The sequence below is a fragment of the Ursus arctos genome, unplaced genomic scaffold (genome assembly GCF_023065955.2).
Source record: "Ursus arctos isolate Adak ecotype North America unplaced genomic scaffold, UrsArc2.0 scaffold_12, whole genome shotgun sequence".
Lineage (NCBI taxonomy): Eukaryota > Metazoa > Chordata > Mammalia > Carnivora > Ursidae > Ursus > Ursus arctos.
The window spans coordinates 15797735-15814211 of NW_026622786.1; the positions used below are offsets into that span (position 1 = coordinate 15797735).

The 16477-nt window shown below is 58.1% G+C and overlaps 1 protein-coding gene across 4 annotated transcripts; it reads left to right on the forward strand.

Annotated features, from left to right (window-relative positions):
• The first annotated feature begins 3500 nt into the window (after positions 1–3500).
• EPS8L3 (EPS8 like 3) lies at positions 3501–15789 on the forward strand. Of its 4 annotated transcripts, none has more exons than XM_057310390.1 (19): positions 3501–3602; positions 5700–5763; positions 5921–5985; positions 7363–7521; positions 7813–7962; positions 8091–8146; positions 8474–8616; positions 8704–8819; positions 9034–9154; positions 9245–9306; positions 9535–9609; positions 9951–10099; positions 12819–12900; positions 13156–13190; positions 13682–13868; positions 14087–14215; positions 14512–14585; positions 15085–15217; positions 15472–15789. In XM_057310390.1, exons 2-19 carry the CDS (start codon positions 5733–5735, stop codon positions 15481–15483), a joined length of 1779 nt encoding a protein of 592 aa, XP_057166373.1. In that variant the 5' UTR covers positions 3501–3602; positions 5700–5732; the 3' UTR covers positions 15484–15789. The 4 variants fall into 4 exon arrangements, with proteins under 4 accessions (XP_057166373.1, XP_026340396.2, XP_057166371.1 ...); XM_026484611.4 differs by having other exon boundaries at positions 8477–8616; XM_057310388.1 differs by lacking the exon at positions 15472–15789 and having other exon boundaries at positions 15085–15461.
• Positions 15790–16477: the final 688 nt, after the last annotated feature.

Sequence of the window (16477 nt, forward strand, 5' to 3'; positions counted from 1 at the left end):
CCACCTCAGCCAGGTGTCCACTCCTTCCTTCTAGAAACACTCTCCCCTCCTTGCTCCCCTCAGAGTTCACGGGCTGCCCCTCAGTCTCCTTAGTGGGTTCCTCTTCGCCTTCCAATCTCCTAATGCGGCACGCCAGCACTCAGCCTGAGGCCACGGCCCTCCACTCACATACTTTCTGTAGGTGGGCTTCTCCCACTCAGCCTTCTTCGGGATTTCTATACACCTGCCAGGGACCCACCACTCTGCGGCCAGCTCTTGCCCTCTTTCTAAGGCCTCGCCGCCGTGAACGTCCCCCCATGTGGATGAACAGTCTTGCCACACGGCCTGGCGTGGCTGTATCAGGGGCATCCCGCTGAGCTCAGCTTCTGATTCCAAGTTCCTCCTGCCTTCTCGATGCTTCCACTCAGAGGCCACAGGAGCCTTGCAAACTGTAGCCATCACTCCTTCCCGGCTCCTCCTTCTCGTCCAGTCTTCCCCACCTCACCAAGGGTCACCATAACCCGCCTGGCTGTCCAAGCCCACACCATGAGCCCCACGAAGGGCTCTTCTCCTCCACCCCAGTGCGCCCCAGCCAGTCCACCCACATCCTCACTGGCCCCTGCATCCTCCCCATCGCTGCCAAGCTGCCCCTCGGTCTCCCTGGGCCCACACCCCCACTGCAGCCTGTTCTCCTAAAACACAAATTAGACCACACCACTCCTCCACTCGAAAGCCCCGTGCCGTCCAATGGCCCTTGAAATAAAAGCCAGATTCCCAGCCGTGGTCTGCAGAGCCTGATGCGCTGTGACCACTGCCCAGCCCTGCCTGTCCGACCGCAAACCATCTTGGAACGCCTCCTTCCACTTCAGTCTCCCAGCTGCCTTTCCAGCGGCCACATCTTGGTCTTGCTGCGTCCCTTCCATGGGCACTTCATACCACTATCTCCTTTCCAACCCTTGATCTCAGCTCGAAGTTCCTCTCCTCAGAGATGTCTTCTCTGATTACATGCATCCAAAGTATCCTCCCACACCCATGCCTTCCATCATACCGCCGCACTGGTTTCCTTCCAGTCACTTATCAGCGCTTTGATTAGCTTTATATCTGCTCATTTCTTCTACCTCTGGAATGTAAGCCCCAGACGCAGGTATGACGTCTCTCATGGACTCCTCTACCTGGCTCACAGAAGCCCCTTGTCCCCAGGTACCAGGGCTGGAGGCAGCAGTGGCAGAGATGGGCTCTGTTTCTGAGCCCCAGCACCAGGCATCAGCCCCTGGCCGTGGCCACCATTCAGGCCCCAGCTCCCAGAGTTCCCGGGCCCTGAGCAAGGCCTGCTCTGGAGTCTCTGAGAGAGTAACCCCTCCGGGGTCACCTGGAGGGACTCCCTGGCCCCTTCAGCCTAAAGCCTGGGCACCTGGGTCCGTCCCTACCCCCCACTGCTCGGCAGCCTCTCTCTCTGCCCTGAGAACCAATGAGCGGCAGGCGGCAGACTTCTAAGGAGGCAGCAGACCAGCAACTTCCTGCCTGGGCGCTTGGCTGGGGGTTGGTGCCTCCACTGAGCTGGGTACGTGGGCGGAGAGGCTGGGTGGTTTGGACGGAGACACTGAACTCGGGCTGGGCTGCGTCCCAAGGTGTCTCCTAGCATCCAGCACAGCACGCGGCTATAGAGCTGGGGAGGGAGGGAGGGAGGGGATGAGCTCCAAAGCCCTCACAGCCTCACAGTTCAAGGAGATGCCCTCTGAGTCCAGCTCGTCATGCCCCAGCCACGATTACTTTGCTAAAGAACTACTTTGGCACCTGGAGCTTTCTTTGTGCAGAAGCACCAGTAACGGCCCCCACATCCCCAGGGGTGGGTGGCCTGGCCACTCCATCCCTCCTAATGCCCCTCTTCCGTGGAGTGGCTCCCCTCTGGCAGACGTCCACAATGCCTGGCACCAAAGCAGCCCTGGGCCCAGCCCCGCCCAGGCTGCAAAGGGCTCCTGTCTGAGGAGGCCCACACAGCTCCCGAGGGCACCCCTATGGGGCACTGTGGAGAGCAAGAGCCGAGGGTGCCAGGTGGTGCTCCTTGTCTCTCTGCCCTAAGAGTCACATGCATCTCTGCAGAGGACAGTGCCCCTGCCCCTGTCCCCAGTCCTCTGTGCGAGAGCCTACTGTCCTTGCACTGAAGTCAGGGGAGGCCTATGTGAAGGACGGGCCTGTCCTGAGCGGGGTAGGAGCACGGTCTTAGCTGGGCACCGGGGCCTGCGCTGGGGATGGAATGTGGCTACGGCCTCGGTGAAGCGGGGGCTGGGACTGGAGGAGGCAAGGTGACAAGCTGGGCTAGATGCTCAGAGACTGAGCCCCAGGGAGACCTGGAGGGCCGGTTCCCGTGAGACCATGGCTAGGGGCTGGCCCAGCAGGCACCTGATCCCTGGGTCCCTAAAGCTGGCTGCCTGATGGACTCTTGCCGGTGGGGAAGGCCCTGGCCAGGATCTAACCCCCAGACTCCAGACCATCCAGGGCAGTGTTGGCCAGGCTGGGGGTGGGGGTTGTCAGCCAAGATCTCCCGGGGTGGCCCCAGGAAGCCAAGGACGGGCATGCACTCGCAGACCACAGGACTGTCCACGGATCCTAACACCTACCAGGTCCTGACCTCCGCCCATGAGATTCACCACCAGTTGGACTTCCCCCCTCTCCCCTCCTGCCTTGTTCCCTTGGTGTCTGTTTATATGCTGCCCCCCTTGTTAGACTGAGAGCTCCCAGAGGGCAGGCAGCCCGGCCCACCTTGGGTGTCAAGGAAGGTTTTTAAGTAAAAGGAAGCACAGGAACTGGGTGTATTTATGAATAGGAACAAAGGCAAGCCTCGGTTTCTCATCTTTGCGGAAGCCAGCCAGGTATGGACCAAGAGGTCTGAGAGTACAAGGCAGGGTGGGTAGGAAAGTGACTGGAAGAGCAAGGACTGGGGTTGGGGGGAGGGCTCCCTGCCGGGTGGGAGGAGACCGAAGAGAGGAGAGAATGAAGTGGCCCTGCCAGTATAGGTCTCAGCCCTCCAGGTAATACCCGTGGTGGTCCCCGGTCCCCATCTGCTCTTCCAAGATCTGTGTCCTGCCCAGAGGCACCACCTGGGCACGCATGCATCCACGCATACAGCACTCGTGCCCACACGGGCACGTGCCAGTCCACAGCTTCCCCAAAGCCAGGGGACCACCCCTAGCCACCCATCCCCTGACCACAGAAGCCAGAGCTCCCTGGGCCAAGCTCCCTCTGCTTGTGGCCCCGGGGCCTCAGCAGAGGTACCCAAAAGGCAGATGGAAGAGAAGGCCACACCCTAACGTGGGAGGAAAGCAGAGGAGGAGGCTGGGCCTCAGGGGTCCCTGGCGAAGCTTGGCACTGCCACTGGTCAGGCTTCCATGCTGAGTGGGTGGTGGCCTAGGAAGCCTCCACACCCACCAGAGTCCAAAGAGCACAGGTGTGGCTGCCTCATGGCCTCATCACCATAAGGCCCGCCTGCTCACCCAGGGTCCGCCTGCTCACAAGGCCTCTGTCTGTGGCTGCTAGCAGAGAAGCCACTGCCCTCCCACCACCGGCACCGGACCACCTGCTCAAGCACCAGCCCCTGTGGGGGGACAAGCCTCACTGGAACACAGGTAAGGGCCTGGCCTTCAGGAAGATCAGGGGCCTGCCCAGCCGCAGGCCATCCCAGGATGGTGGGAACAAGTCAGTGTCTTCCCAGGCCAAGGTCTCCAGCCCATTCCCAGACGTAGTCAGGAAGAGCAAGCCCAAGAAAGGCTTGGGACTCAGCTGCTAGCTAGCTGGCTAGGAAGCAGGGCAGGGGAACCAGGGCTCCAGAAGCATCTCTGGGCTCCTTCTCCCAAGGTCTGTTTTGCAGGCACCCTTTCCCTGCTCTAAGCCCCTAAGTTCAGGGGATACATGGGGGAAACCAGGCAGCCACAGTTCTACTCCCCCAAGGGCAAGGCAGCCCAAAGCCAGCTGCCTCCCCTCTCCTATCGTCCGGGATCTCTAGGTTCAGACAGTTCCCGGGACCTGCCCACGGGGACCCACAGGGACCATCCTGACATGGGGGGAGGGGAGTAGGGCTGACCAAGGCAGAGCTCATTTTCTCTTCTTTCTCTTCCGGTGACGAGCAGGCTTCTAGCACCGCTCTCCCCTCCAAGGTTTCGGGGTGCTCCCCAACAAGGAAAACAGCCAGCGGCCTCCTCCACAATCCCTCAGTTGTTTCCTAGCAACTGATTTCCCCGTCACTGAGTCATCTTATCAGACCCTCTGTTATTTTCATAACAGTCCTAATAAACGGGTGTGGGCCGCTCTCTTACACTTTGCCCGGGATATTTCAGGGTTTCTGTACAACACAGGCATACCACGGAGATGCATGGCACCCACACACTTGACACCCTATTCATGATGCTCACACATGTCATGCAAATGACACTTAGCCTTGACCCCCACGCTCAGTTCCCTCCCACCCCACCCTGCACCTGCGCACGCACCATACTTACCTCCATTCCTTTTCAACATGCGTGTATTCTAGACAACTCCTCGCCCTGTGCTGGGAAGGCTCTGGGGAGACAGCCGTGGCAAGACCCATCTCTCCTCAGCAGGTCACAGCCCCGTGACAGGCACACCTACACAATTAAAGCCCGGGCTTTGCCGCCAGATCGGGCTAGGCTCATTCTCCAAGAAATACTCTGGTGACCTCAGGCCCGTTACCCCCTTTGAACCTGTGAGTCCCCATCGGGTCAATGGAACAATAACAGCATCCGCCGGGTGAGGTTGTTTTGCGGATTAAGTGAGCTGATGAGGGTGAAGTCCATCAAGCAGTGCTTAGCACGTAGAGCCAGAGAAGTCGAGCAACGGTAGTGAAAATTAAATGCGGCGTTTGTAAGGGGCGTGGCCCCAGGCTTGCACATTACAGAGGGGCTGTCTTTGCGAGAGAGAAACATACAAGGTTGGCCGTGGCATCAGGAGGGCACTCTGGGCAGGGGAGAGTGGTGGTCAAGGGGGGCTTCACGGAGGCGGTGATCCTTGAACTGGATTTCAAGGGCGCATAGGGAGGGGCTCTGGGCAGAGAGTTTGGAGTATGGAAAGGCGAAGAGACAGGAGTCTTGATCGTCTAAGACATTCAGGGAAGTGCAGATCATCCACAAATCCTTCAGAGCCCCATCATTAATATGCATGCACACATGCGTGCAAACACACACACACACACACACACACACACACACACACACCAAGCACCCCTCCTAAGTGGGTCCGCAGCTTAAGAGGCAACATCGACCTCCTCCCAGTTTGCAGAACCGAAGCAGGCTTGGACAAGAGGCTTGTTTCGGCCTGACGTCTTTCCTCCAGCAGCCAGGGGTAGCCCATGGACCTGGCATCTTTCACATTCAGGCCCAAGACAGGATATGTTCCCAGGTGCCTGTCCACACAGTTTTCCCGAGCCCACGGGAATGAGACTTACTGACCAAATAATGGGAGGCCAGGAGCCTACCTTGAGGCCTCTCCGGCCCAGCCAAAATGGGGCTCCTCGGAGGAACGCAAGGCTGCAGAAGGTTCCAGAAAGGCCCCTGGAGCCAGAAGTTTGGGGTCTGGTCCTGGAGGCCCCAGGTCAGAGCCTGGCCCAAACCTCAGGCCTGAGTGAGGGACGAGCGGCAAGAACTCATCTCCCGCCCCATTCCGCCCGGGGATTTTTCTCCCTAGCCCTGATGGCTGTCTCTCTGGTTCAGGGTACGTTCTAGGAGTCATCTAACCGTGTCAGCATGTCCCGGCCCAGCAGCAGAGCCATTTACCGTAAGTTCCTCCTCTGGTCCCCTCTCTCCTTCCCTCCCTGACCCTCTGCCCTCAGGGGTCTCCCTCCCCTCGCTGATCAGCCCCCCCACCCCACATAATTGCGTGTCTCCCCTGATCTGCTCTTCGGTCACCGTCCCCTTGCCTTGCACGCCTGCAGTGCACCGGAAGGAGTACCTGCAGAACATCTCCTCAGAGCCCACCTGTCTGCAGCACAGGGTGGAGGTGAGTAAGCCTGAGGCACTGCTCTTTGCCCAGCATCTGGCATGGCAGGAGGAAGGCCTGTGTGAGGACGGCGGTCCCTGCAAGGATTCGAACAGAGCACTGTCTCAAGAGGGGAGAGGTCCGGCTGGAGTCCCCAGGGCAGGCAGCCTGGGGGCTGGAAGGAAGGCTCCGGCCCTGCCTGGGCAGACGACACTGGCCTTTGAGACCTAGTTGTCTGAAGGGCTGCTGACACCACAGGGCAAGTGCAGGCTGGCAGGGTGTTGTGGGGGAGAGCGGACACCTGATCAGGCCGAAGCGTGCGGGGTAGACAGCACCCCTGGGCGGCCGCAGATTTAGGCCCTCAGGGAGAAGAAGCAGAGAGGAAACGGGGGCAGTGGTCTGGAGGCTCACAGGGCAGCAGGGGTGGGGCTCCCCCAAGCAGGTGGGTTAGGCCAGGGGCCAGGAGTCCTGGGCCTCGAGGCAGAGGCAGGGTTTGGGAACTGGCTCCACTGGGCCTGGTGGGTGAGAGCAAGAGGGGTGCCAGGATGCACATAAGGTCAGGGGCCCCTGGACGTGCAGACACCGGGAACTCCCAGAGAGGCACTGAGGGCTGGGCCGAGAGCAGGGTGGGGGCTTCAAGGAGCAGGGAGCAACGGTGGCCCCCCACCAAGGGCCTGGAGGGGAGGGCAAGGGGAGGGACCGTGGCTTGTGCAGGTGGCATTTGGATAGGAGAAGGGAGGGGGCTCCTCGAGGAAGGAGAATAACAGCAAAAACCTGCCAGGATGATCAGACTAGCAGTGGGCAAGGCTCTGAGTGAGACCGAGATGGCTACGGCCTTCATCAGGCAAGACTCGGAGAGGGGCTCTTGATCTTCCTCAGAGACGGGGAAGGGATAGACTAGCAGAAGTGGGAAAAGCATTCTGGGTATGGGGAACAACATGAGCCAAGGCTGAGAGGCAGGAATGCTCGGTCTGTGAAGAGAAGGACCAGGCTGGGATGGGGGATTCCCAAAGGGGGCAAAGAAAGCCAGGGACAGAATCTGAGGGTCCTATATCCCACCCAGAGGACTTCAGACTTTATTTGTTGGGTTATTAGAGCCCACCATCTACCACCAAATAGCCCCCTCCACTGGCCTGGACTGGTAAGGGCCCTGCCATCCTTCCTCCAGAGTCCTAAATCCTCTCGTGCCATTCATCGTACCCTGACTTGGGGGCCCTATCCTAGCCCAACGGCTCCTGGCCTTCCATTGACCCTTGAAGGCTGCTGTATGGGGACGGCCTGGGACCTCCCCGACAAGGAGGCCAGGAACACGTCCTCCTCCTCTGCTGCCTCTCCCCTACCCCCACCCCTGCCCGCCACCCCCCGTGCGCCCCCTCTCCAAACCTCCTTTCCCCTCAGCACCTGATGACATGTAAGCTGGGGACGCAGAAAGTCCAGGAGCCCAAGGATGCCCTGAGGAAGCTGCAGGAGATGGATGCTCAGGGCCGGGTATGGAGCCAGGACTTGCTACTGCAGGTCAAAGATGGCTGGCTGCAGCTGCTGGACATCGAGACCAAGGTCAGCCCCCCGCCACGGACTCTGCAACAGGTCATAGCTAACATGGGTTGTGCACAAGCCGGCACCAGGCATGGACTCCAACCCCTCCCGTGCCCCAAACAGTGGCCACCTGTCCGCATATACAATACGCACCCAGGCCTAGGGAGAGCTGGGGGACAGAGGCACCGGGGTCAGGGAGGACGACACCCCTGCCCCAGGCCACCAGGAGAGATGGGGCAACCCAGGTTAGGAGTTCCCAGGAGCCACCGTGGCGCTCAGTGACCTCACGGCCGAACTCTCTGTCTGGCCCAGGAGGAGCTAGACTCCTACCACCTGGACAGCATCCAGGCCATGGACGCCGTGCTGAACACCTGCTCCTACAACTCCGTGCTGTCCATCACGGTGCAGGAGTCGGGCCTGCCAGCCACCAGCACTCTGCTCTTCCAGTGCCAGGAAGTGGGGGTGAGGGACAAGAGGCAGGGTTGGGGAGGGAGTGGGGACAGGGTCCAAAGACCATCACTCTCCCACTCTCCCCCCATACCCCCCCCCCCGCAAACACACACAGCCTGCCTGATTGCCACTTCCTCCAGGCAGAGCAGCTAAGGACCAGCCTGCAGAAGGCCCTGGAGGAGGAGCACCAGCAAAGGTAGGTAGTCTGTGCCCCAGCCCACCTGCAGGACCTCAGAGCCTGGGCCTGGAACTGGAGAGGGACCAGGCTGGGACTAGGGTGCAGATGGGCATGGGGGAGGAGCTGGGACTGGGCCCAGGGAACACTGGAGAATGTCCCGGGAGACTGACATGGGACCGAAAGGGCCTAGAGGGCAGGCAGATGAGGCAGGGGGGGAGTCTAGATGGAGACCAGAGAGCAGGGCTGGTGGATCTCCTGAAGAGGGATGGTGATATCCCTTGATCCTGGGGCAGAGCCTCTGTCCCAAGACCCCTGTCAAAGCTGTGTTCCCCATCATGTGCTCAGCAGACCCCAATCTGGAGCTCATCACCCCAGCCAAGACAGATGGAGGGGACCTCCTCTGGAAAGGCCATTCCCTAAGGAGCAGGTGCCCCCACTGGAGCAGGGGCCCCCTCCAGAACAGCCCTACTGGATGAGCCCAGAGCACAGTAAGTGTGGGGCATGAGGGCAGGTGGAAAGGAAGGTTTGGATCAAAGATCAAAAAGGCTCTGGGCCATGGTCCCCTTCCACTGCAGGCACACCACCATCCCCAAGGCCCCTGCCACACAACTCCAGTTTCCGAGAACCAAGCACCTTCCCTCTGCCTCCTGCCAGGCGGCCCCCATCCCCAGAGAACCCAGAGAGGGATGAGGTAACTGTAGATTGTCTTGAGCTGGCTGGGGCTCTCAGCTTGGCCAGAGGATGGCCAAGGCTGGCCCGGGACTGAGGAGGGCCGGGGAGGCGAGATCAGACCCTGCACTGGGCCTGAGGCTCTGGTTGGAGGTGGGGAAGGGTCGGGGGCAGGGTTGGGAGTTCCAGGCTGGGCCCAACTGCCCACTCAAGGCCACGGGTTGTTTGGGGTCCAGGAGATACTAAGCCACGTCCTTAGGGACATCGAGCTGTTTGCGGGAAAGCTGAAGGAGGCCCAGGCAAGGACCAGTCATAAGAAGAAGAGACTGGGGAAGAAAAAGGGCAAGGATAAGTGGGGTGAGTGCTGAGGGCTGCAGGGGAGGAGCGAGAGGTGAGGGCGTGGTCTTGGGATGATCTACGACTCAACACCCTCCCCCTCCCCTGCAGAGCTGACCCAGGCCCAGTACGTTGATTGCCTGCAGAAGATCAAGTACAGCTTCAACCTTCTAGTATGTGACTCCTCACAAGGTCCTCAGCCCTCCCCTCCTCCCACCCCACCAACCACCCCAAGTCCTTCCCTTCTCTAGCTTCTCCCCCTGGAATCTCCCCTCCTCCTCTTGGGACTTTTGGAGAGTGCCAGGCTCCCAACCACGGCCCTGAACAATTATAGGGTCCTGGGGTCCTGGTGAAGGTGGGATGGATGAAGGGTGGCGGCACATAACGTGCTGTACCCCCAGGGGAAGCTGGCCCTCTGGCTGCAGGAGAAGAACGCCCCTGAGTTCGTGCACATCCTCTTCCAACTTCTAGACTCCGTGAGTTCGGGGACAATCGGGTGATGAAGAGGGGCAGGCTGAAGTTAAGATGGAGCCGAGGCGAGGGTGGAAGGCAGGGGGCAGAGGGAGGCTGCGGGGTCCGCACCTCGCTCACCACAATACAACCTCCTCTTTGACTCCGAGACACCATCCCTGCTGGGTCAGAACCCCTCAACAGGCGAGAGGGGCTGGGGTCGGTCGGAGGACACCAGGGATCCAGGGAGACAGGAAGGAGCAGCAGGCCTGAGGCAATGTGGCATCCAGGAATTCCGGGCCCCTTCCAGCTCCTGTTTGGCCCTCAGAGAGCCTAGGCTTCCTGACACCTTCCATTCCTCTCCTAGATCCTGGCCCACTGCCCTGAGCCTGGCCTAGCAACCCAAGTGATCTCACCCCTCCTCACCCCCAAAGCCATCGACCTGCTGCAGTCCTGCCTCAGCCCGGCTGAGACTGACTTCTGGAAGAGGCTGGGTGCGGCCTGGACCACCAGCCGGTGAGTGAGGACAACGCCGGAACCGAACTGGGGCAAGGGGCACGGGGGCATCGGGCAGGACATTGGAGACGGCAGGCTCTACGTTGTCACAAACCAGAAATAACTCAAAACAAATTCGGGGGCACTCTACATGGAGTTCCCAACTTTTTATTAGACTAAGTACAAACAATTAAAAAACAAAACAAAACACCACAAACCGGCCACTCACCATCACCCACACCACGGAAGGCAAAAAGAACAACTCTTAAATATTTTCTCATTTTGGTCAAGGACAAAGTGAAAACTTTGTCTCAATCCAGCCAGAATTTAGGGATTGCTGACGTAAGAGATGCCAGTGTAACATCAGTAAGACTTGGCAACCAACCGGCCAAGGGGTGGAGAGAGAAAGAGATATTCCACGGGTGTAGCCGCGGGATGGGCCTCAGCACAATCAGGCCTCGCTGACCGGGCTGCGGGGAGCAGGCGGGAGGTCGAGCCAGCTAGGGGTGCCCCGAGCTGGGGCGTCAGTGAAACATTCCCCAGATACAGACGGCCCGGAACTCAGGAGACAGGTCCCAGCTGGCCTGTGGGTTTGAGAACGGTCAGCACAGAAGTGCCATCTGGAGCCACCTAGAGGCAAACGCTCCAGAGGGAGCCCCAGGAACTCTCTTACACCAGCGAGGCCGGCTCCAGGCCCCTGGGAGAGGAAGGGACACTTCACATGTAGGTGGCAAAGGGGGGAAAGGGTCAAGGAGGCCAAGAGAAATTCCAGAGACTTAAAAGGAGAAACAAAAAAGGAGAGGCATGAAAACCAGGAGAGAAGAGGGTTTTGGAAAGAGACAGAGAGAGGAGTCGACCAGGAAATCAGCCAGTTGTGCTAGTGAGTCTCCTGCCTAATGGGCAGCCCTTCCCTGTGCGGCCTCGTTAAAAGAGATTTTGTCCAATCCATCTAAAGGGATGAATTACGATCCAATGTAATCTATTGATTTCATTGTGGTAGAACAGACGTAAGATAAGATTTACCAACTTAAAGCGTATAATTCGATAGTGTCAGGTACGTCCTCAGTGTTGTGCAACCGTCTCCACTATCTGTTTCCAGAACTTTTTAAATCATGCCAAACTGAAACCGTGTACCCATTAAACAATTAAACAGAACTCTGTACCCATTCCTCCCTCTCCCCAGTCCCTGGTAATTTCTCTTCTCTCTTCTGTCCCTGTTTATTATTTCAAATATAAAAGGAAGCCAAATGTGCCCTAAAATGTTTTCCGATTTCTTAAAATAACCAAAACTCAGTGGATGAATGAATTGAAAGACAAAACAGAAAAGAGACTAACCAAAAAAATGTAAAAACCCTCAAAAGAGTTGAGTCTTGGCAAATTCTATTCAGGTGACTTGCTTTTGGGCAAACTGACCAGAAGTTATAAAGAGCACTAAATGCTGTGGTAATCCAGAAGCATTTAGACCGTACAAGGCCATTGTATTTGGCAACCGGGAGATTATCAGGACTTTTGAAGAACAACTTTCTTTTTTTGTTTGTTTCTTTTTTAAAGATTTTATTTATTTGAAAGAGAGAGCATGAGAGACAGAGGGAGCACAAGAAGCGGGGAGGGGCAGAGGGAGAGGGAGAAGCAGACTCCCCGCTGGGCAGGGAGCCTGACATGGGACTCTGCGGGATTCGATCCCAGGACCCTGGGATCATGACCTGAGCCGACGGTAGACGCTTAACCGACTGAGCCACCCAGGCGCGCCAAGAACAAGTTTCAATAGAGTAATAGCAGAGGTAAAAATCAGGCTGCAAAAAATAAGGAAAGACCCGGAGGTAAGAAAAGGTAGGCAGAGCATTCTCAGAAAGGAGAAGGTCCTAAAATGACCGCCTAAAAGGAGTATTAACAGGGTCAAGGGAAGACTTGCGCATGTTTTTAGGGTAAAGAAAGGGAACTTATTAAAAAGATTCAGAAGACGGAATGATGTACTCGTTCCCGTTGCGTAGATACTACCTGCCTCCAGTGTACCAGCCACGGTACTCAGGACGCGCTCAAGGGGCTCCCTAGAGTAAGAAACGCAGACGCGGGGGGAGCATATGGGATACAGTGGGAGAGGAGCAGGAATCTGGGCTGTTCCAAGAGGAAATCCTCACCTCTGCCCTGGTGAGGAAGGGAGGGGACTTCCTCAAGGTGAGTGGGGATTCCCTGGGGACAGGCACGTGGAGAAGACTCCTGGCAGAACGAGCCTGGACGCCACAAACAGCACCGCCCTTCCTGCAGGGGGGGTGCAGTGGGGTGGGACTGGGAAGCAAGTAGCAGCCCCCACCCTGGACCGCAAGGTGGAGTTCCACCCACTCGTTAGCTAACGAGAAACAGAGCCGCCGCCATGAAACGAAAAACAGGTCAGAGAGGCCCTGCCTGAGCCCCCAAGGGGGTCTTCCAGGCCCGACGCTCTGTGGTTCCACCCCTTTGATCCAAACCCCCAGTCTGCGCGATAAAGTGCCAGCCTATTCGTACGGAGTTGATGTCTCTGCACTTCATGGGCAGAGGGGAGACCGGGCTGCAGGTGCCCACTTGGCGGGAGCCATGCGTGCTTCACCGTGAGGCCCTGTGTGGGTGTCTGGGGCCTTTCACCTGTGTTCACGGACCATGTCCTCCCTTCCCTGGAAGATCCTGAGGCTAGGCCCTGCCATCTCCTCCCTCTCGACTTCCAACAGCCTGGCACGGAGTGAACTCAGCTTTGTTCTCTCCCCAGGGCCGACTGGACAGGCATTGAGCCCCCGCCCTACCAACCCACATTCTATGATGGCTGGCAGCTTCCAGAGCCCTCCAACCAGGTAAGGGGAGTTTCGCAAAGAGCCCTGCTCAAAACCCTGGTTTCTGGCGGCTTCTGCCCTCTCAGGCCAAACCACAGTCACGTGACCACTAAGTGGTAGGTGGGTTCACGGAGGGACCCGGATCTGTGTGGTGGCCAGGCAGGGGAGGAGATATAAGGCCGTGTGTGCAAGTAGATCTGTGGTCTGATACCGCAGCTCCCCACCACCATGCTGGCTGACTCCCTGCTCTTGCTCTTTCTGTGTTTTTCCCTTCAGGCACCCTCAGGATACCAGAGCGCTCCCTCCCTCCGGTAAGCCCTGGGCTCAGTCGGGACTGTATGATTCTGGGGAGGGAGAGGAGGGACTGACCCTGCGGATCTGCGGATTCTACAACTCAGAGACCCTCTGGGCTCACTTTTAGCCAGTCACGTGCTCCCCTACCTTGGGTGAAAAAGCAGTGTTTTATCTTCCCAGACTCCAATCCTTCGTGTTATACGACCTGCACGTGTCTCTGATTTCCCAGAGGTCAGATATAAAGCACTCAGAGGAGAGCTCAGACATAGAAACGTCCACTGCTAGCAGAGTCTTCAGAAATCAGTGACATTTCAGGCCCCTCCTGACTGCAGGAGCCCCCACCCCAAGCCCCGCCTTACACTGACCTGACATTAAACTCTGTGGCAGCCAAACAGTCACCACCAGACTCCAGGCAGGAGACAGCTGGGTCTCTGGGGCTGGGACAGGGACTCAGTCTCTGAGGCTCCATTCTCCAGCCATCCTGACTCTGTGTGTGGTTGGGGGGAAGCCCTGGGTCAGGGAGCACCTCCTACTTTGCTCAAGAGGAGACACGCCGTGGCCCTCAGCCTGGGGACCCCAACCACGTGCCCTCCAGCCCCAGATCTGTCAAGCCAGCTCTGAAAATGCAAGTCCTATATGAGTTTGAGGCCAGGAACCCACAGGAACTGACTGTGGCCCAGGGAGAGGTGCTGGAGGTGAGACACGGGCTTGAGCCTAGAAAAGGAGGTGGTGGTTGGTGGGAGCAATAGGCAGCCTGGCGTTGGTGGTCTGGGTATGGGGCTGCTGGGAAGGATGGCCTAGATAGGGAGAAGAAGGCGGGTGGGAGAGCAGGAAGGAAGAAAGCCTTGTTGGCGGGGAGGGGCTGCCGGGTGTGGACAGAGGCTCGGGTGACTGTGGTAGTGACTCTTGGCAGGTCCTGGACCAGAGCAAGCGGTGGTGGCTGGTGCAGAATGAGAAGGGACAGAGCGGCTACATTCCCAGCAACATCCTAGAGCCCCTACAGTCGGGGGCCTCCAGGAGCCAGAGCCAGTCGCCTTCTCGGGTACCACTCAGCCTAGACTATCCAGAAGCTATAAGTCGGGGGTGGGAGCAGGAAGGATTCAATGACAAGTGGAGGAGACAGTCCTGGTTCAAGTTCATCGGTATGATCACGGGCTTACTGTGCGCCAAGTTTATCCTGGGGCCAGAGCAGAGAACAAGCCTTGTCCCCACCAGATAAGCAAACCATGCAGTGAGAGAAGAGATTTGACGGGAGCCCAGAGCGGAGGCCTGGATGAAGGGGGCTGTGGGTAGAAATGAGATGAGATGGCCTCTTACTCTCAGCTCCCCTGACTCTAGGCTCCAATGCTTCGACTTAGCTCGACGCCTGAGGAGGTCACAGCCTGGCTGCAGGCCGAGAACTTCTCCACCATGTAAGTGCCTACCCACAGAGGACATGTCTGGAGAACCTCTTTGAAGGACTCAGATAATAGCCAAGGAAAGCCAGAGACCCAGAACATACGGGGTACAGAAGAGACCCGCACCCCCTTCTGCTGAGTTAGAAAGAGCAGAAGAACGGGTGTGTCCATGCCCCTGCTGGAGCACTGAATGAGGAGCCTCTGCCTTGGGGAAGAGAACAGGCTCCCCGGGAACCTGGGAGGAACTTCAGCTGCCAGCCACCCCTTCCCACCACAAACTTCTCTTCCAGGGCATTTCTCTATTCAAACCCAGGAGTCCTGAAATTGGTTTACGCCAACATGCATATCTTACTCCTTCACCGCCAGAGCCCCTATTCCCTGAATTCTCCTGTAACCCCAGCCCCCAAGCCCCAACAACTCCTCATCCAATACTCCAGAATATACCAAGGCCCAGAGAGGCAGGCGCAAGTCCTTCCGCTCTCCCGCTGACCGCACCTGCTGTTTCCGTTCCCAGCACGGTGAAGAGCCTCAGATTCCTCACAGGGAGCCAGCTGCTTCACATGAGACCCGCGGAGCTACAGATGCTGTGTCCACAGGAGGCCCCACGGGTCCTGGCACGGTTAGAAGCCGTCAGAAGGATGCTGGGGGTGAGGACACCCTGGGGCCCTGACCCCCACAGGAAATGCAGGATGCTCCCCGGGTGGGAGGGAGAATGCCAGGTGGACAAGCCCGCAGGCCCAGCCCTGGGCTAGAACGGAGTGCGGCAGGTACAGGAGAGTCCCCCCAGAGGCTCGACTTCACGTGCTCGGGCAGGCCTGGAGGCTCCAAACAGACTGGTGGCACGAGCCCCGGGGATCCCTCGCCGGGCACCTGCCTCACCTCAATCCTTTTCTTCCCTCAGATGAGCCATTAGGCACCCACCCAGACACCTCTGAGACCAAGACCCTGTCACAACAAGCAAGATGGCAGATCTGATACTTTTGGGAGCCCTGAAAAATCCGCTCTTGTGTCCCCAGTTTGCAGCGAACCCCACACCCCAGCTCGCACAGCAAAGAGGATGAGCAAGCCCAGAGGTTGAGAGCCCTCCCGAGTTATCACCTATTTATTGTATCTCTTTCCTAAGCCTGGAGCACTTAGGCTAGATCTGTCAGGACTCCGTCCAGTCCCTCTCTTCCCGTCCAGTCCCTCTCTTCCCCAATAAAAGCAGCTTCGAGCTTGGTATGTGCCTCTTTGCAGCTTCTTCCAGGCCTGATGGGGGCCAAAGGCAGGGAGGCAGGAAGAGGGGGGGCCCTGGTCATGGAACAGCAGCCCCCCCCCCCCCGCCCACCCGTGGGCCAGGCTCTTGGAAAGTGAGCAGGGATTCCCACAGCAAAGCTGGAGCTGAGAGAATTAGAGAACTGAGGCCCAAGCTCTCCCTACTCTCTTAACAAACTCCCAAATGAGGCTCTGCCCGCCGTCTTTCTCCTTCTGGGCACACTGCTCCCGGTATGTCCCAAGGCACCCAGGACGGCTGAGGTACAAGTCTTCACGAGGAAAAGAGTACTCGGGCTGACAGCGGTTGGTTTGGATCACCCTGGCCGAGGAGCCAGAGAAGCACGAACAAACACGTCAGCTGCTCCAGGCTCGACTTGGCAACTTGCCTCTTCTACTACGACAGTGGTCCTCTCCTGTCGGGTGAGCCAACCCTGAGCTCCCTCCTCCCCCCAGCTTGTCTCTTTAGTGGCGGCGCATAGGGAACATTGGACTGCAAGTTGAAAGTCTACCAATCGGCTGTTTGAACTGTAGTAAAGTCACTTCACACTCTGGGTCCCTATTTTCCCAAAGTTAGTTAAGGGAAGACTTTGGACTGTTTGTGGCTTCTAATATTTAGTATACACAGTCTTTTTAAGTCTCATAACTGTCATGGA

Coding starts and splice junctions, on each gene's coding strand:
- EPS8L3 (XM_057310388.1), top strand. CDS start 5,733: ATGTCCCGGCCCAGCAGCAGAGCCATTTACC. Junction 7,522..7,812: donor TGCTGGACATCGAGACCAAG/GTCAGCCCCCCG, acceptor TGTCTGGCCCAG/GAGGAGCTAGACTCCTACCA. Junction 9,610..9,950: donor TCTTCCAACTTCTAGACTCC/GTGAGTTCGGGG, acceptor TTCCTCTCCTAG/ATCCTGGCCCACTGCCCTGA.